Source organism: Staurois parvus, unplaced genomic scaffold, assembly GCF_062004578.1.
Source record: "Staurois parvus isolate SC_StPar_1 unplaced genomic scaffold, SC_StPar_1.0 ptg000677l, whole genome shotgun sequence".
Classification (NCBI taxonomy): Eukaryota; Metazoa; Chordata; class Amphibia; order Anura; family Ranidae; genus Staurois; species Staurois parvus.
In genome coordinates, this window is record NW_028318473.1 from 173,908 (window position 1) to 195,000 (window position 21,093).

General features: G+C 40.7%; 1 protein-coding gene across 2 annotated transcripts in view; it reads left to right on the forward strand.

Moving 5' to 3' along the window:
* The window catches only part of RELT (RELT TNF receptor), a 134,920-nt gene that overhangs the window by 73,966 nt on the left and 39,861 nt on the right, over positions 1-21,093 (forward strand). For both annotated transcript variants that reach the window (XM_089652238.1, XM_089652239.1), the window contains exons 3-6: positions 6,573-6,689; positions 10,675-10,853; positions 17,386-17,465; positions 18,258-18,506. In XM_089652238.1, coding sequence (XP_089508364.1) covers positions 6,573-6,689; positions 10,675-10,853; positions 17,386-17,465; positions 18,258-18,506 — 625 coding nt within the window. The remainder of the gene's footprint in view (positions 1-6,572; positions 6,690-10,674; positions 10,854-17,385; positions 17,466-18,257; positions 18,507-21,093) is intronic.

Sequence of the window (21,093 nt, forward strand, 5' to 3'; positions counted from 1 at the left end):
TCCATAGATTTTCAGTTATGTTGAGGTCAGGAGATTGTGAAGGCCATGGCAAAACCTTCAGTTTACACCTCTTGATGTAATCCCCCGTGGATTTCGAGGTGTGTTTAGGATCATTATCCATTTGTAGAAGCCATCCTCTCTTTAACTTCAGTTTTTTCACAGATGGCATCAAGTTACCATCCAAAATTTGCTGAAATTTTATTGAATCCATTTTTCCTTCTACTCGTGAGATGTTCCCTGTGCCACTGGCTGCAACACAACCCCAAAGCATGATTGATCCAACCCCATGCTTAACAGTTGGACAGAGGTTCGTTTCATTAAATTCTGTGCCCCTTCTTCTCCAAACGTACCTTTGCTCTTTCTGGCCAAAAAGTTCAATTGTAACCTTTTTAACTTTTGGAGATGTTTTCATCTTTCCTTGGCTTCTTTATGCACATTAATACAAATTTTTAGCTGGGGTGCCCAAACTTTCGATCCCCACTGTATGTGTGTGTATATGTATATGTATATGTGTGTATATATATATATATATATATATATATATATATATATATATTAGGACATAAAAATAAAAGTAGGGAAGCCCGAAAAAGAAAACTGATGCAACCACCTCCTCTAAAGATTGGTAAGCTGCGATATAGTAAATGGTTTTGAGTTTTAGAAACACTTTAGATAACCACTTGACCTCTGGAAAATTTAGCCCCCTTCCTGACCAGGCGATACGGCGCTGCACTACTTTGACAATTTCCTGACCTGCCGGGCTGCATACTCGGATAAGGGACTGGTATGGATTTTTTTTTCTTTTTTTAATTTTGGTCTGGGAGTTCCCCTCAAAACCCATACCAGACCCAAAGGGCTTAGTATGGATGGAAGGGGGACCCCACACCATTTTTTGACATTCAGCTGTCAGTGAGGAATGCATGGTTTTCTCTACTAAAATACCGCAAGACTTGATAAAATAGCCAGACTGCAATGTTGCAGAGGACATTTTTACACGAACTGAAACTTTGTGGGAACCAGTGACGCTAATACTGCGACCAGTGATAAACATATGCACTGACACTGTACGAATGACACTGGTTAGGAAGGGTTTAAACATCTAGAGTGATCAAAGGGTTAATTTTGTGCCTAGCTAGTGTTTCAGTGTAAACTGTGTGCTGCTTTTACTAAGGGAAGTGATGAATCCTATTCACTACTTTGCAGGGACACAAGATCCATCACTTCCCCCCGTCAGAATGGAGCTCTGCTTTGTTCACATAGGCAGAGCTCCATTTTTTGTCTCTGTCTGCAGGTGCTGGCAGACATCCACTGCCTGGCACCAACATCAGTTTCTGCTGTAAATAATTCACAGCCGAAGCGGCATGCCCCCTAGGCAAACGTGCAGAATCACGTTTATATACGTGATTTTGCACAGGAAGGCCGCCCTGTAGCAGTATCCCTGCTATAGGGCAGTGTGGAAGTGGTTGATGCTTGTGATAATCAATCTACCTGTTGCTTCAGTAAGGTCGATAATGAGTGCCGTTGCCTGGATTTGTATACCTGCTAGTAAATCTCTTCCAGATGAGAAGGATCAATGAACTGAATTTGCAATGTCAAATGAGATGATAGCAGCTCCCAGCACTTCAGCAGTCTGCTCGAGGTCATGCAACTATATTCCTGGCCTTCGATTTCTGGGAGATGCCACATGTCTTATGATTGGTTGCTGGGCTGTCAGTTTTACCCACTCCCACCAATCAAATTATTCTTTCTAACAGTTGGAATAATTGAGTCTGCATTGCGAAACTCTTCATATTTACAGGGAATGAATTCGCGTTTACTTGCAGAAGGTCAGAGTCTTCCATTTCCCCATTGAGTAATGAAGGTTTGGGCCTGCAGGGCTGGGATGGAGTCAAGCATCTCAGTGCGAAATATTTCACCTCCGCATCACTTTAATGTTCTTTATGTAATTAAAGAAGTTCACCTTCAGATCCGGAAAATGTATTGCCTCTCTGAGCAGAGTCTAAAATTGGAATGGTGATGGTTTGTAGAAAATTATACAGTATATGGATTTTTATTTTTTTATTTTTTTTGTACTTTGTTGTGGAAATTGGTATAGATCATCCTGTATTGGGTTTTGTAAAATTATATTTTAACTGTGGAAAGTGAGCTACATAATTGTTGGAAGATTTCAGATATCTTGTGAGTGTCAAGCCTCCTTGTTGGTACTCTTAAGTTGGCAGTATGCAGATTTCACTTTGTGGCCCCTTCCTGGTAGATATACCGTCAGTAGAAAAAAATTGAAGGAGCCGGCCAGAAATTTGTTGGCCAAACAGTGATTGCATCCAATCAGAAGTAGCTTCTGTTTTGGCTATTCTGACAGCCGATGGCATCGGCTGTCCAAATACAATTTCTGAGCAGGGGGAGATTCGGCCATATGTGCTGTTATCACGAATGTAGGAATCTGGTTGGGTTTTTATTTTTATTTTTGTACAACCTAAGGGATGAATAGAAAGGCCAACCAGATTTCTACATTTGTGATGGCCACACATATGGTCAAATCTCCCCCTGCTCCGCTGTTGTATTTGACAACCGGTGCCAGTGGTTGGCCAGTTGTAATGTGAGCATCCTTGGCTCTTGGCTTGGGAAGAGTGACATGAAATGTGACTTTCCAGAAAGGTTTCATACGTCTTCAGCTTTCTCTTATTTTTGAATCTGCTAATGGTTTTGACATAGCATAATATGCAGTGTAAATGCTTATGTCAGGGTCCTGTCCACACGGCAGAAGTTCTGGAAGATCTGGCATTTCTGCCAGTACTCTACATGGCTGCAGAAGTACACATCAGCCTCAGCCTGGTGCCAGACGGCCTTTATAAGGAGGCTCATCACTTCAAATTGCTGGATGATCTCTAGCTCCCCGTGCCCTGTTCCTGGTTCCTGTGATACTGACCTGTGATTTCCTGTTACCGACTCGGCTTGCTCCTGGACCTGTCTACTTTGCTTTACCCCTGATCTGACCTCGGCTTGGCTTACGGATACTCTCTCTCTCTCGCTCCTCTGTGTATGACCTCGGCTGTCCCATCTGACTACGTCTGCTCTGATTCCCACCTGGTACCTGACCTTGGCTTGAACCGAATACCCAGTAAACCTCTAAATCCCGGAAGGGCTTGCATACCACGCACAGGAACCCCCTGTGTGCAGACCTATCTCCATGCACCAGCTGTGCTTCTGAGTGGACCACCAACCAGCACTCCTACAGGTGACCTGTACAACTTTGGGCCTGACTCCCGCTGTGCCACTCTCAGGGGAGTCCGGAACTTAGCCGCAAGGGAAGCCCTCTCTCCATTGGCCTCCATCACCAGGTACGTGATAGCTTCCTTCACTTGCTACCTGCAGTGCTGAACACCAGGAGTGTCCCTGTCCTGTGCCCCTACTCTGTTCAGTGTTTCCTCCCATTGTAGTGGTGTTGGAGTTGGTGGGAGAGACCAATGAATGCCTTGGGGGAAAGGGGGGGAGTGTGGGTTTCAGAAAATGCCTATCCAGCTGAGTCCTCTTTGTTGTAGTCTAATTGGTGGCACAGGTAGTTGTTTGGTTTTTGTTTTTTGTTTTTTTGTTTTTTTTTGTTTAGACAGATGCAGCTTTCTGGGGAATAGATTATGGAACATTTTTGAGGCAGGGAATATTTAATCAATTTTTGAATGTACCTTTTTCAATATTTTCATAATTAAAGTGAAAATGAACTCAAAAGGTATAGTTTGCTATGTTATAGGTAACATGTAGAAGTGGTAATTGTCTAAGCTGTACTCTGAAAATCTACCTTTTTCTTTCTGGAGTTCCTCTTAAAACCAATAGCCGTGCACTCCCAGTGAGTGGGAATGCCTGGCACTCCTGTGCCTATAGCCTCATAGCTGTACAATGGATATAAAAAGTCTACACACCCCTGTTAAAATGTCAGGTTTCAGTGGTGTAAAAAAAGGAGATAAAGGTAAATCAATTCAGAACTTTTTCCACCTTTTTAATGTGACCTATAAACTGTACAACTCAATTGAAAATCAAACTGAAATCTTTTAGGGGGGGAAGTAAACATAAACTAAAACAATGCGGTTGTGTAAGTATGCACACCCTCTTATAGCCGGGGATGTAGCTGTGTTCAGAATTAAGCAATCACATTCAAGGTCATGTTAAATAGGAGTCAGTACACACCTGCCATCATTTAAAGTGCCTCTGATTAACCCCAAATAAAGTTCAGCTGATCTAGTAGATCTTTCCTGACATTTTCTTAGTCGCATCCTACAGTAAAAGCCATGGTCTGCAGAGAGATTCCAAAGCATCAGAGGGATCTCGTTGTTAAAAGGTATCAGTCAGGAGAAAGATACAAAAGAATTTCCAAGGCATTAGATATACCATGGAACACAGTGAAGACTGTCATCATCAAGTAGAGAAAATATGGCGCAACAGTGACATTACCAAGAACTGGATGTCCCTCCAAAATGGATGAAAAGACGAGAAGAAAACTGGTCTGGGAGGCTGCCAAGAGGCCTACACCAACATTAAAGGAACTGCAGGAATATCTGGCAAGTACTGGCTGTGTGGTCCATGTGACCACAATCTCCCGTATTCTTCATATGTCTGGGCTATGGGGTAGAATGGCAAGATGGAAGCCTTTTCTTATGAAGAAAAACATCCAAGTCTGGTAAATTTTGTAAAAACACATCTGAAGTCTCCCAAAAGCATGTGGGAAAATGTGTTCTGGTCTGATGAAACCAAGCTTGAACTTTTTGGCCATAATTCCAAAAGATATGTTTGGCGCAAAAACAACACTGCACATCACCAAAAGTACACCATACCCACAGTGAAGCATGGTGGTGGCAGCATCATGCTTTGGGGCTGTTTTTCTTCAGCTGGAACTGGGGGGGTCTTAGTCAAGGTAGAGGGATTTATGAACAGTTCCAAATACCAGTCAATATTGGCACAAAACCTTCAGGCTTCTGCTAGAAAGCTGAACATGAAGAGGAACTTCATCTTTCAGCATGACAACCACCCAAAGCATACATTCAAATCAACAAAGGAATGGCTTCACCAGAAGAAGATGAAAGTTTTGGAATGGCCCAGCCAGAGCCCGGACCTGAATCAGATCAAAAATCTGTGGGGTGATCTGGAGAGGGCTGTGCACAGGAGACGCCCTCGCAATCTGACAGATTTGGAGTGTTTTTGCAAGGAAGAGTTGGCAAATATTGCCAAGATGTGCCATGCTGATAGACTCATACCCAAAAAGACTGAGTGCTGGAATCACATCAAAAGGTGCTTTAACAAAGTATTAGTTTAAGGGTGTGCACACTTATGCAACCATATTATTATTTTAGTTTTTATTTTCACTTCCCTCCATCTAAAAGATTTCAGTTTGTTGTTCAACTGAGTTGTACAGTTTATAGGTCACATTAAAGGTGGAAAAAGTTCTGAAATGATTATCTTTGTCTCATTTTTTTACATCACAGAAACCTGACATTTTAACAGGGGTTTGTAGACTTTTTATATCCACTCTATATCTGCAAAGTTAGATTTAAGGCACAGAAGATTTGATGTCAATACTGTGCTGCTCACTGTTCTCCATGCTGGAGGCTCTGACATGAGGAAGCAAAGCCCTGCTTCTACCAAGATGGCCGTCACACAGGCAAACAAGGCATGGTAAAAGACCAACTGCAGGCATACCACAAGCAATACCGATGACTAGTCCTTTGCCCTTTACTTTTTTGAGCACAGCTTTCAGAATTCAGTTCCTCTTTAAATGTTACCTACAGTCACCCTTTTTTTTGTAAGTAAGTGGGGAAGAGTTAGGTCAGGTCTGTCTGTGACCCCATTGGGTGAGATTTCCCTTCACTTCCTGTCCATTTGACACCAGGACAAAAAAAATGGGGCGGGGTTATAGCCAAGACAGGCACAGACAGTAATGAATACATTGTCAGAAGTTGTTACCCCCTCCACACTCTACTAATGATGTGTGTTTTACCTGTGACCTGTTGCAGATGCTTCCCATTACTTCCTGTCCTGAGAGGTGGGGGGAGAAATCTCCATAAGGCACACGGTACTGATGTTTGAGCATCTGGGTTTTTTTTTTGTGTGTTTTTTTTGGGGGGGGGGGGGGTTTGTTAACTTTATCTTGTTTTGCATTTCTGCGCACACGTATTTGCGCACACAATATATTCGCAGGAAAAATTCAATAATATCTATGCTCATATGCGCATGTTCACGCGAATTTGCGAGCATATGGCGTAAATTACTGACCAAAAATGCAGATATTCCCTTTTTTCTTTTTCCTTTTTTTTTAATTGAGGAATATACGGCACTTATTTATGTGCCAGTGTGCAAAGGCACATTGTAAATAATGGGCTACATTTACCTCAGTAAAAAAAAAAAAAAACAAAACAACCGCTGTACTGAGCTTTTTGAAGCTGCAGTGTGCAAGAGGCCTTCTAGGGACATAGATGGCAATAAATACTTGACAGCGGTTCTGCCTATTCCCTCCTTTGTCCATATCATGATGTGTTTTGGCTGGAGTTGGGTTTTAACATCACTTGTTTTTGTTTTGTCTTCCACAGGTTCAGGTCTGGGAAGCACTGTGCCAGGAGGAAGTGTGCGGCAAAATGGAGTACATGGATGAGAGCGATCAGTGTATGCCTTGCACAAAGTGTCCGCCCGGGAAGGAGCCAGACGGGGTAATAATCTCTTGTTCCTCTCTGTAGTACATTGGATGAGGCTTGTCACACCGGCCTGTTACTGTACAGCTTTCCTGGCTTGTGTGAGATTGCATTTCTACAAAAGTTATATTTTATTAAAGGAACAGTCAGACCTAAAAAAAATAGCGTTTTAGGCCTCATTCACACTGGCATTTTCTTTTCTTCTAAGAACGCTAGGACTCCTGGCAGCTGCTTAAAATGGCACCTAAAGCTGCATATTCCACGTGTGTTTAATATGAATTTATTCTGCACGGATACAGCCATTGTTTCCAAATATGACATACGTGTGGGTGCAGGTCTCTGAGCTCACCCTGGGCATGTTTGGGGCCATGCACCTGCACAGATGTCATATTGGGACACCGTGGCTGTGTCTGTACAGCTGCGTGTTCCAATAGACATCTATGGAACGTCTGACACATGTGCGTCCCAGCAGAACACGGCCCTGCGCAGCCCATGGAAGTAACTGGCCATGTGTATAAAGCCTAACCAGCTCTTCAGCAGAACACTTGGAGAGCATTTGAAGACCATCTGTGAAGGTTCTCCTGTATCCAGGTCATAGTATCTAGTAAGGGTTGGCACATTCAACCAGATTTTGTTTGTAAAGCCTCTTCTTCAGTGACTTGAATAAAGCTAAGGAACCTCTTCATCATGGAACAAGTCCGGTTAAATGTGATCAACTACTACTAGATATTAAAGGCTATACCCACATGGAAGAAAAATTTATTTATTTATATATATATATATATATATATATATATATATATATATATATATATATATATATATATATATATATATACACTGTGTGTGTGTGTGTGTGTGTGTGTGTGTGTATATGTATATATATATATATATATATATATATATATATATATATATACAGATACAGTTGTGTTGAAAATAATAGCAGTGTGTTGAAAAAAGTGAATAAAGCTCAAAATCCTTCTAATAGCTTTTATTTCCATCCACACAAATACGTTGGGAACACGACACATTCTATTCCAAATCAAAACATGAAGAAAAATAGATCAAATTTGTGTTGTTCCTCTAAAAATTGAAGAAAAGTGAATATTCAACGGTTCAAAAAAATAGCAGTGTTTGTATTCTTCTTTACAAACTCAAACATTCACTATATAAACTGAAAAATGTTTGAAGATTTTGCTTTCCTTTGAATGACTTCATGAATATTTGGTTGTAGTCGCACTGTTTCTGAGAACTGCTGTACATCTGTGTTGCACGGAGTCACCCAACTTCTGGCCCCTGTGATCAGGTATTCCAGCCCAGGATGATTGGACTACATTCCACAGTTCTTCTCTATTTCTTGGTTTTGCCTCAGAAACTGCATTTTTGATGTCACCCCACAAGTTTTCTGTTGGATTAAGATCCGGGGATTGGGCTGGCCACTCCATAACGTCAATCTTGTTGGTCTGGAACCAAGATGTTGCACGTTTACTGGTGTGTTTGGGGTCGTTGTCTTGTTGGAACACCCATTTCAAGGGCATTTCCTCTTCAGCATAAGGCAGCATGACCTCTTCAAGTATTCTGATGTATTCAAACTGATCCATGATCCCTGGTATGCGATAAATAGGCCCAACACCGTAGTATGAGAAACATCCCAATATCATGATGCTTGCACCACCATGCTTCACTGTCTTCACAGTGTACTGTGGCTTGAATTCAGTGTTTGGGGGTCGTCTGACAAACTGTCTGCGGCCACTAGACCCAAAAAGAACAATCTTACTTTCATCAGTCCACAAAATGTTGCACCATTTCTCTTTAGGCCAGTCAATGTGCTCTTTGGCAAATTGTAACCTCTTCAGCACACGTCTTTTTTTCAACAGTGGGACTTTGCGGGGGCTTCTTGCAGATAGCTTGGCTTCACATAGGCGTCTTCTAATTGTAACAGTACTCACAGGGAACTTTACACCTTCTTTCATCTTCCTGGAGCTGATTGTTGGATGAGTCTGCGCCATTTTGGCTATTCTTCTATCCATTCGAATGGTAGTTTTTCCCTTTCTTCCACGTCTTTCAGGTTTTGGTTGCCATTTTAAAGCATTTGCGATCCTTTTAGCTGAGCAGCCAATCATTTTCTGCACTTCTTTATATGTTTTCCCCTCTCCAATCAACTTTTTAATCCAGGTACGCTGTTCTTCTGAACAATGTCTGGAACAACCCATTTTCCTCAGAATTTCAGAGAGAAATGCACTGTAACCAGCATGTACAACATTTGCTGCCTTCCTTCCTTAAATAAGGGCAATAATTGCCACCTGTTTTTCAAAGAATGAATGACCTCACTAATAGAACTCCACAATGCTATTATTTTGAACATGCCCCTTTCAATGAGTGAATCAATTACACAGAATCAGCAGCATGCATGTCATGACGGTTGGGTCTGTTGGATTTCTATTACTCTACTACACCTGCTAGTAAATTATTTGCCATGTAGAAATATAATTTCTACCAAAAACAGTGATTGATCCGGTTAGTGATGTCTGACTGCTATTATTTTGAACACAACTGTATATATACTGTATGTTGAAATGCGTTATTACAAAATATATGACAAGTATTTTACAAATTACATCTTCAAATATAATGTCTTTCAAAATACATTTATTCTACATTTTTGGAATGCATTTACAAATATATGTAAAAACATATGTTAAAATAACTTTTTTATATGTTAAAAAAAAATCTAAAGAATATAAGTAAAATATATTTTGAAAAATATTTTTCAGATATTTTGTAATATATAAAAAAATTTCAACGTGCAGTGTGTGTATGTATATATGTGTGTGTGTGTATGTATGTATGTATGTATGTGTGTATATATATATATATATATATATATATATATATATATATATATATATATATAATATTGAATACGACCAACATTGTAGTATTTCAAATGTATGTCAATATATTTGGGAAGAATATTTTTAAACTATTTCAAATATATATTTTTTCCATGTGGGTAGGACAGCGTGATAACCAAGCAACCTACATTTTCAGTAGAAGGTCAGCAATTTGCACCACCCTATTTAGCTTATACCAGGTTTACTATAAATGGGGCCTGTCGTGGGAGAGTTCGGTGGGTAGCCATTCTCAAACAATTTCTTGGTGTTTGTAGTCGTGTTAGTGCACTTGCGACATAAACAATTGAGTACTGTCTGTGATACTTTTTATTTATTATTTGCACTAACATACAATTTTCAGGACAAGCTTTTGGGATATGTCTCCTTCAAGGTCCAAGCAGTACTTGTATCTTAGTGCAAATAAAAAAAGTATCATGATCAGTACTCAATTGTTTCTGTCAACCAATTTCTGAAACTGCTAGCCGTTTGAATGTTGTGATCATTCTGTTTTTGATACTTTGAGTCACTGACCCTGAGCACTACCTTAAATATATACAGTCGGTGACTTGGGTTTTTTTTTTTTGTTTTTTTTTCATGACTGGTCCAATTTACCATTTTAATTGCAAAATGCTCTTCTCTTTTTTTTGGTGTACATTTTAGAAAGCCTCATTTTTAAAGTGGAGCTAAAGGCTCAGATACCTCTGTTCCAACAGCAGACATCTGTGAGGTCCCTCACCGGCACCAGCATTATGTCCCCGGCTTCTTCCGGGTGCCGGTCTTCACCCATCTTGTTTGTCTGGCACAAGATGAGGTCACTTCGCATACATGGGAGTGTAGTTTTTCCAGCACACAGCAAATGTGCCAAGTTGTAAATTGAGCTGTGCATGTGCAGCTCAGTGTATGTTTTACAGGGGATTGCAAACAAGCAGGTGGGTGTATTTGGTTTTAGAACAGTCATTGCATTGCGTGTCTGTTCTGCAATAAAAAGCCTACCTGTTCCCAATTTTTGCCTTTTTAGTTCCACTTTAATATCTGCTGAACAATTCCAGGCTCGGTCAGTAACTGACTCCTGAGATGTACTATTCTTTGCGATTTAAACTTTGCAGGTGTGTGGCTTTGGCGCTGGCTCCAAGGTTGGATGCAGGCCCTGCGCTCCTGGCATGTTCTCCAGTCGTCATGGACTGGCCCCCTGCAGTATGTACACCCAATGCGACAAGAAAAAGAGGGTAGAGCTGAGAGTCGGGTCACCAAGTGCAGATGCTGTGTGTGGAGACTGCATACCAAGGTGTGTAACAAGAACCATTTCATGGACAGAGTTGGTCCGGTGTGGTTTTGGACTTGGGTTAAAAAAAGGTTAAAATTCTTTTTTTGTTTTTTTCTTTTTTTGTTTTTTTTTATTATTTATTATTCATTTTTATTTCCTAATTGCTGTACCTTCAACTGGTACATGTGCAGGTAATTTTGAATGTTCTGTATTTGTGGTTATGCCAATTGTTTAGGTATTCATAAATTAACAAGTTTAAAACTGAAGTCCAGGAAGATATGAAATACACAAATTAATTCAGCACTGTATTCTTACTTTTTTTTTTTTATGCAAGCAACAAAATACCTGAATATGATCTTTTAGCAACTTCTTTCAGTCCCTGTACATCAGAATGGCAAGAGGATGAAGCAACACAAAGCCAGTCGGCTGTGCTGCACTGCATAGGTTTATCAAGGGACGTGCTGATAGGAGGAGAAGAGTAACAGATTAGCTCCTCGTTCTGCTGCTTCTCCTTTCACTGTTCAGTCAAAGGCTGGGGTAGGGACAAGACCTGTAAGTTGCGGTGGGTTGCAGCAGAAAAAAATCAGGTCTCTGACCCAGGGCCACTGTTAGAAATCGTGGGGCCCCATACAGCCTACCTGACTGGGCCCAACCCCCCCACCCTTACATACAGCTTACCTGACTAGGCCACTATATATATATATATATATATATATGTACACACACTGCACATTGAAATTAGTTTTTTATATATTACAAAATATATGAAAAATATTTTTAAAAATATCTTTTTTTAATTATATTCTTCAGATTTTTTTTTAACATATAAAAAAGTCATTTTAACATATGTTTTTACATATATTTGTAAACGCATTCCACAAATGTAGATTAAATGTATTTTGAAAGACAGACATTATATTTAAAAATGTAATTTGTAAAATACTTTTCATATATTTGGTAATAAAAACGCATTTCAACATACAGTGTGTATGTATATGTATGTGTGTGTGTGTATATATATATATACACAGTTGTGCTCAAAAGTCTGCATACCCTGGCAGAATTTGTGAAATTTTGGCATTTATATTGAAAATATGACTTATCATGCCAAAAAATGCTCTTATTGAAGGATGATATTTTCAATATTAATGCCAAAATTTCACAATTTCTGCCAGGGTATGCAAACTTTATATATTGTACATTCACATCAGTCCCTAATCCTCAAGGGGGGTACAAACTAAGGTCCCTAATTCACATGCTAGGGCCAATTTACATAGGATCAAATTAACCTACCAGCATGTCTTTGGAGTATGGGAGGAACTGGCGTACCCGGAGGAAATCCACACAGGCACAGGGAGAACATGCAAACTCCAGGCAGGTGGTGCCGTGGTTGGGATTCAAACCAATGACCTTTTTGTACTGCCAGGTGGAAGTGCTAACCATTTAGCCACTGTGACTTGACCAGGCAGGAACACACAACACTAATCACAAGTATATGCTTGGTGTGAACAGTAACGGCTGCTGTCAGCCTGTCAATACACAGGCTGAGTGGCCACCACTATTTGCATGCACCTGTCATTCAAGCTGCAAGAATCCAGTGGATGCAACTAAATGGCATTGTGAAGGAGGCTCTAAAAACCCAGAACTAACAGTGGATTGGGTCACGTTCAGCAGGTGGACCTGAAAGTGAATAACTCTACACCAAGTGGACCACTTATGAATTTATACTGGGTGACCGTATTCCCCGTATGTGATTATACATGGTGATTTTACACACACATACACACTTCTCCAACATTGACTCCCCCAGTTGTACTCCCATATGTATGATACATGAATTTTCTTAGCCCGCAAGTGCATAACTTTACATTTATCAACATTTTCCACATATTTGCCCAATAAAACCATGCATTGAGTTCGGCTTGTAAGTTGGAGACATCCTGTAAGGACATTACTCCACTGCATAACTTCATCTGCAAAGACTGAAATGGTATTTGTAATTCCAGAACCTGTATTGTTTATAAATATATTAAAGGGTCCAACACTGAACCTTGGGGTACACCACTGACACCCCTAGACCATTCAGAATACTCTGAATATGTGGTCTTTTATCCAGTTTCCTTTCCATTTACAAACTGTATTTTTCAAGACTGTTGACTTTACCTTACACATTAGCCGAGTGCGGGGAACACTTTTTCAAAGTCTGAGAGTCTAGCTGGGCTTTACAGTTTTTAGATAAAAATGTAATAGGTGTAATGTAATATAAAATTAGTAGTAGTCAGTCCCATTCAGCTGGACTGTTGCTGAAGATGGTTCATATCTTTTCCAAGCCACGACCTCATTTCCAATGACTATCAAGCTTAATGTATATGTTACCAATGCGCTTTGATGTTTTAAAAGCCTTGTTTCTATATATAGATTAAAGATTTACTCATTTCATATACAGACTGCTTTTGCTTTGGAGTGCTGCGCGGTGATTGCAATTTACTATTCCTCTTCCAAATCTCTGTCTGCTCATACAGACTGCAAGCATTCAACATAATCAGAGGTCATTTCCAATGAAAATCACTTACCAAATGGCTCAGTTGAGCCAGAGATGCACTCAGCAGCATTTAAACAAAAATCTTGAATTGTCTTGTGAAAATGGATTATTACCCTACCGCTTCATACCTTCCAAGCCTCTTTATCCATACTTGAATGTGATGTGCCCACTTTAGTATCCAACAGAGTCTCCAGAGGTGGTAAAGGGTGAGCTTAAAGGATAAGTTCGCCTTTCAACAAAAAAAATAATAAATGCACATTTTTTTTTTTTTGCATGTAAAAAAATGTGCATTTATTATTTTTTTTATTTGGGAGCCTGTAAAGCATTTCACCAGATTGCTGATGCGATGCAGGTCTTCTGCATACTATCAGTGTATCTGCTTCCTTGTACCTTGTATGGGGAAGCCTATACTTACTGACGGGAAGCTTGAATAAACTACCACAGCGCCATGATAGTTCATCGAGAACTACAAGCTGACAGCCGCAAAGGCTGCTGGGACTTGTAGTTTTCTCATTCACAGAACACTGTGAATGAGTGATGCGGCTGGGCAGGTGGAGCTCCACATGGCTACATTTTTAAAAAAATTGTGGCTGCTAGTGGATGGAGGAGATCCCCCACTAGCTGTCACTTCAGGGAATCAGGGGGTGCAGGGGATCACAATCTGTGCAAAACTTGGACTATATGTCATAACAGAGGTAACCTCTGTTTATGCATTTTTTTTTTTTTTTAATGATATGATCAGTTTAAAGCCCAATTACAGTTTTTTTTAATACTGTCATCATGGCACCCCCGCGCTGATAATACAATGGTGCAAGGAGCTCTCAGCATCCTTAAGCACTGGAGATGAGGCCAAGAGGACCCTGTGTCATTAAGTTAAATGGTGCTTGCGAGCTACTATGATAAAATTAATAATTGTGCATAAATAAATTGATGCAATAAAATTTGAAATTAATGTGGTTTACTGACACTGTGACACACACTCATATGGCTGTGCAAAAATACTAATAAAATGTATATATAATTTGTGTCGCGCTCCACTGAATTAAAAATATGTGAACAAAGTTCTAAATATTGCTATTATTGCCTGTTATTTGTGACCATAATATTGCTAATATTATTTGTGACCATATATTAAGTGATCCAAATATAATATGCATAAAAATATATATAGTGAAAAAACAAACATATATATATATATGCCAAATATCAAAAATATTAATGTGCACTAATTTTACATGTGAAAAATATATAAAATTAATATATATAATCAAAAAAGTGTCCAAAAAAATAAATAAAATTAAAAAAAATCACAAAAGTGTCCAGAAAAATATATAAATACAATCCAATATTGTGTCCACTCCGTGATTATATTCTGAACAATCGGGTACACCTTTCTTACATATGTGCTCACCTTAAATTTAGCCCAACTTGTGATTAGGCTAAAACAACTTTTTTGTCCTAAATTGGACAGAGGAGGAAATTTCCATTGATGGTATACTTCCAGGAATAATGATTTACAAGATGTAATACTTTTATTTTCCCTCAGGGGGTCTCTCAGGCACGAAGATCCCTGTATTTTGATCAGGATGGAAGGATTGCTCCCTCTGTCCTCAAGGGGTCCTATCAGTAATGGACTCACCACTGGTGGTGCTGTAGCTCACTTGCTCTGTGGGCTGCAGTACCAGCTCCTAACAGAGGGTGCTTTCAGCAGCCAGGGTCTCACTCCTGCAATCAAGCCATCACCTGAGGCTGATTGCAGGAGGTCTATTTATGCAGGACCAGGCCTGCAGTCAGTGCCTTGGTGTTTTGTTTCCCATGAGCCCCTGTACCTGGTATCCTGTGAATCCTTTGTTGCCGACCTCTGCATTGTTCCTGACCCTGCTGACCGTCTCCTGTTTAACCCCTGGCTTGCCTGTCCATCCTTCTGCCTGATCCTCTATACCGCGCTGCCTGTGAGTTACTGAACCCGGCTTGTGACCCTGACCATTCTCTGCCTGCTCCTCCGGTACCTCGCTGCCCGCGCGTTGCTGACCTGGCCTGCCTGACTACGCCTTGCGCTACCCAGACGATCCATCCCGCACGGATCTGTCCCTGTTACCAGGTCTGCCAGCCTCTTCACATCAGGCTCCTTTCCCCGCACACCTCTGACGACGCTCTCTACCATTGCCGGACTCAGGGGTCGCGACCTGGTCTTTCTGCTCCAAGTCCATCCCCACCATCCGGGGCCCTGGTGAATAAGCAGATTGGGACTTAGACCCCGCTCCCCGAGGAACCTCGTGCTGTGGGCCGCTAGAGACGCCGCCAGGCGGTGCTTAACAGTACCAAATGGCCTGCCTGACCATTCCACTTCTCCAGCCCTGACTACACCTGTGTTCCCACACATTTTTGGTCATACCAGGATCCCTGACAGGTCCTATATATCCTTTACTTCCTTTCTTTATTTCTCCGTATTTGGGTGCAATGAAAGAAAGAAAAACATAGTGCCTTATCCTTTAAAACAATTTATTTGTATAGCCAATGGTATTCCACTCACATTTTCATTAATATAACCAAGCTTTTAAATATATCCTCTGTGTGTGCTCTGCACACTTCCTGTACTTGCCGTATCATCTCCTGAGTGCGTCGTGACGTCAGAGGGATTCTCCCTGATGAAGCCACGTGACCCGGTGGCGTAACGCTTAGGGGAGGGGCTCTGACATCACGATGCACTCAGGAGATAATACGACGAGTACAGGAAGTGTGCAATGCACACACAGAGGATATATTTAAAAGCTTGGTTATGTTAATGAAAATGTGAGTGGAATACCATTGGCTATACAAATAAATTGTTTTAAAGGATAAGGCACTATGTTTTCTTTCTTTTTTTTTTTTTTTTTTTTTCACAATCACCTTTTTTCAATTAAAAAGACATCCAAACAATATCTTCCTATTAGCATAAATTATTTAATTCCCACGCCTCATCCCTCCCTCCCTCTTCCCCCCCTCCTCCTCCCCCTCCCAACCCCGCCCCCCCCCCCCCCCCACACACACACACACTCTGCGTTTTCTCTCTTCTCCTTTACGCCAAGCATTTCTATTATTTCTAAAATCCATTTCAAGGGGTGTTACATCCTCATATATTTCACTTTTTCTCTATACTCTTCCCATTTTTTCCACTTTATATTATACATCTACATCTTATCTATATGCATATAATACAATCTTTCTGTCCCACAGATCTGATTCATTCTGCCCATCCAATCCTCCTCTGTCGGCACCTCCTTTTTTTTCCCCCAAAACCTAGGTATCAAACTCTTCGCTGCACTCAAAAAGTGCCATATCCCCAAAACCTTATATAATCTCACTGGAAGCTCTGTGATATGGAGAAGACATAGCTCTGGGTCTAATCCAATATTAATTTTGGTAATTTTCCTTACTAAATAAACTATTTTTCGCCAAAACACCTGTATTCTTGAACACTCCCACCATATATGATACCACGTGCCCACCTCCCCACAACCTCTCCAACACAATAGTGAAATCTCCCCATTCAGTTTATGCTCTACATTCGGTGTAATGTGCCATCTTACCAAACACTTATAATTTATTTCCACCTCCTGCATACTGATATTTTCGTGAATTAATCTAAACATTTTCCTTTGCTCCTCCTCATCTATTTCCCTTCCCATATCTCTTTCCTATGTTTTTCTTTCTTTCATTGCACCCAAATATGGAGAAATAAAGAAAGGAAGTAAGGGATATATAGGACCCCTGGAGGACAGAGGGAGAAATCCATCCATCCTGATCAAAATACAGAGATCAGAGGACCCTGTGTCATGTTATTAGCTTGAAGACCTCTAAAATAAGATATGTATGAAGTGGGGCAACGTATATGTATTACAGTGTGCCTCTTTCCTGGTCTGATATTCTGGGGACCCGAAAAGTCACATTGGGGGTGGCACTTGGTGGTGTGCATATTTCTAAAATGTGGGTATGCATATTAAATCTTGTCCTCTATTCATCTGTTTTCAGGCATTTCCCTCTAGTAGCCAAAAGTCCCAACATCTGTGTCGCATGCTGGCTGGCTCCTCCAGACACTGTGGGATGTGAAGGTGAGCAATTCTGTACTTGTAATGTTCATGTCAGAATGGATATCCGTCTGTCAAGGCTTCAGCAACTGACAAAGAACAAAGCTGGGAATTTTGGGAGATTTCACTCTTGGAGCATCAAAGGCTTATATAAATCCAGAACCTGACTCCGTCTACCAGGCTCCATCTTTAACTAAAATATTACTGTTGGATCTTCTGATGCTTTAGAAATATCTGCAGTTGTTTTATTGGACAAATATCACTCCAGTTTGGCTTAAATAGAACAAAAAACTGTTAATAATGCCAGAAATCCAGTGAGCTCTTCATCTTATCTCAAGCATTGTTATCAGGAAGTATATTAGGAATGCAGAGCACTTTTCAATATGTTACAGAGATGGGAGGTGGGTGTTTTATAGTCCTGTCCTAGTCCAAGGTGACAATGTTCCTCCACAGTGAGTGAGCTTTGTCACCCTAGGACAGGAGGTCTGTTACTGGCAGGATTGCCAGGTATACTGGCAGGGTTGCCAGGTAAAATATAAAGGAAAAAACTGGTTGAAAAGAAAACTAATGCAGCCTTCTTGGGTTTAGATGCATTTGTCCAATTATCAGTGTCAGGACAGAAGGAACGGCTTCTTGCAGCTCTCCAGAAACCAGTAACTGAAGAATGTTTAGCAGCTGCTCCGGCTACTGTCTGTATAAAGAAGACCATTTTACATCAGAATTTTGTTCCAAAGGGCTATGCACCCGGTAATATTCCTTAAATCCAAGTTGGCAGATATAAATTATTATTCCTCCCATTTCTTTTGCTTGCTGCAGGTGAGAGAACGCTGCGACCTCCAGCTCCTAGGACACTAGAGGCTGCAAGTAATGCAGATAAGGCCTCTCAAAACAGTACCCATAAAGGTGTGCCAGAGGATTCTCGGACTCAGTATGCCGTGTTGGCGATTGTGCCAGTCTTCTGTATGATGGGCCTGACAGGCATTTTCCTGTGTAACCTGCTGAAGAAAAAAGGTTATCGCTGCACTTCCCATAAGCCTGATGAGGAGGCCTCTCCAGAGAAAGATGGTGAGTTTGGCCTGTAGACTTCCCATTCATTGACCAACACACCTTTCTCGCCACCAGGTAATGTGGCATAGGGCAGCCCTGCTAAAAGTATGATTCTTTATATTATTTCCATAAACTGGTTTGTCTTGAACAGAGTCTCATTATCTTTCTGGATAATTCTGAAAGTTTGGCTAGACTATGGAAAGAGAAGGTATGTAAAAGTAAGGAGGCAAAGTGGTGATCATCATTTTACCAGTCCACAGGAGAATTCATCCAGTGAACCCATCGAGGATAACTTCATTAGTCTTGTTCCCTCCTTTAGGCTTCCATGGCGTTTATCTGTAGTGCATACTACCTATTAAACCTAGGCTATCCTGGCTGAGCATATGTTTATACAATCAGAAGATCCAGAGATAAAGGCAGCTAATGTTTATTAGCAAATCTGGACTTGTAAAAGTTGCTTTGTGATCTCCCCCTTCCTCTTCCCAAGCTTACCACCAGTTTCTTTAAAATTATGATTCAGGTCCCAAATAATAGAGAGCCTTTGATGGCAGGTGGGTGTTGTACTAAACGTGACCGTTTTAAGAAAGCCAAGATTTGTTGATAGCCTATATCAAGACAGGTTCCATAACTTCTGCTAGCTGTATGTTAAAATATAGTTATTTTATTCATTTGAACTGGAGATTGATGGTTCACCCTCTGTAATTTTTTTCTCATTTCCCTGTCGTATTGTTTCTCTTTTCCCTCCTGGGCTCTAATTTGGACCAAAGTTGAGATCTGTATGCTGTGTGTAGAGTTCAGGTTCTCCCAGGTCCTGCATAGACCGTACTGGTATTCACAGGCTCTTAGAGGTGCTCTCATACTTTGTACTGCATGACAGGTTCACTTTAGTTTCATGCATTGTGTTTGGGCACATGACTGTTGTCCGACTGGGAACTCATTTTAAACAAGACGCAAAAGAAGAATTCCTCAGAACGTCTACAGACCTCAGAGGAGAAAACTATGAGAACCTTCTAATGAATCTCCGTATGCTAATACTTTTCAGTTGTGTTCAATGTTGCCACCTTGTTAAACATGTTGCTAAAAGGGAGTTACTTTACCGTCTTCAGGACAAGACTTCTTATCTGCTCATCTCTATTTTGGACAGCTGATAGAATAGAATTAGTTTGCCATAATTGACTGCCAAGGAATCTGTATTAGACAAAGATTTTTTTTTTTGATTTTGATATATAGATCTGCTTGAAAGCAGAATTGTAGACCTATATAAAAACAAAAACCACCCCATGGCCCAGTTTTTTGTGTTTATTAAAATTGTGAAGTAGGTTACTTTTATTATGGCCTTAAAGGGATAATTCACCATCTCCAAAGAACTGCCGAGGCAGGTAAGGGGATAAAAACAAACTGTCCAGCTCTGACTAAAATTTAATAATGTCCTTGCTATAGGTGTAGGCCATTTAAGTACCTCATGAAACCTGACTGGAATACTCCCAGGACTTGCTAGGTGAGGCCTACATGTTACTTTTCACCTCCTCCATCACAGACGTGAGCTCTCTGACGCTGAGCTCAGAACTACTGCATCAGGGGAGAGAAACTGCATGTGAGGATGTCTGAATAGGAGAAAAAGCAGTAATGACTAGGCCTCACTTAGTGACGTCCTGGGAGTGTTCCAGTCAGGCTTCATGAGGTACGTAAATGGCCTACACCTATAGCACGGACATTATTCAACTTTAGTCAGAGACACAGTTTGTGTCACTCTTCTGGCCATAATGTGCGGCAGTGCGGCAGGAGTGTATTGACAAGTGAAACCATTCATATATCATTACAGTGTATGTATGTATGTGTATGTATGTGTATATATATATGTATGTGTGTGTGTATATGTGTGTGTGTGTATATATATATATATATAGACTGTGTGTGTGTGTGTGTGTGTGTGTGTGTATATGTGTATATATATAATATAGTGGGTGTGTATGTCTGTATGTGTATGTATGTGTATATATTAGAGATGAGCGAATCGAACATGGCGAAGTGGAATTCGTTTCGAATATTGGGAAATATTCGATTTACGCCGAATCCGAAAATTAGCCAACTTCGGATGCACGAATCGAATTTTCCCAAAAATGGCGGCGACATGTGTGGCGACGGAGCGGGGATCTCTGGGAAGGCGCGCAGACAAGGCGCGCTGACCCATAATGCATTCATTCATGACATGTGATCGCATTAGCCAATCAGCAGCCAGCCAGCCAGCACTGTGTAATGGTGGAGCTATAAATTGCGGCCATCTTACAATTCTCCATTAGCCTCCGGTCATTCAAGAGAGACAGACCTGTCTGTATTAGGGACAGAGTTAGGGCCAGAGAGACTTTAGGGACACAGAATCGTTACTTAGGGACACAGAATCGTTACTCAGGGACACAGAATTGTTACTCAGGGACACAGAATTGTTACTCAGGGACAGACACAGAATTGTTACTGAGGGACACAGAATTGTTACTGAGGGACACAGAATTGTTACTCAGGGACACAGAATTGTTACTCAGGGACACAGAATTGTTACTCAGGGACAGACACAGAATTGTTACTCAGGGACAGACACAGAATTGTT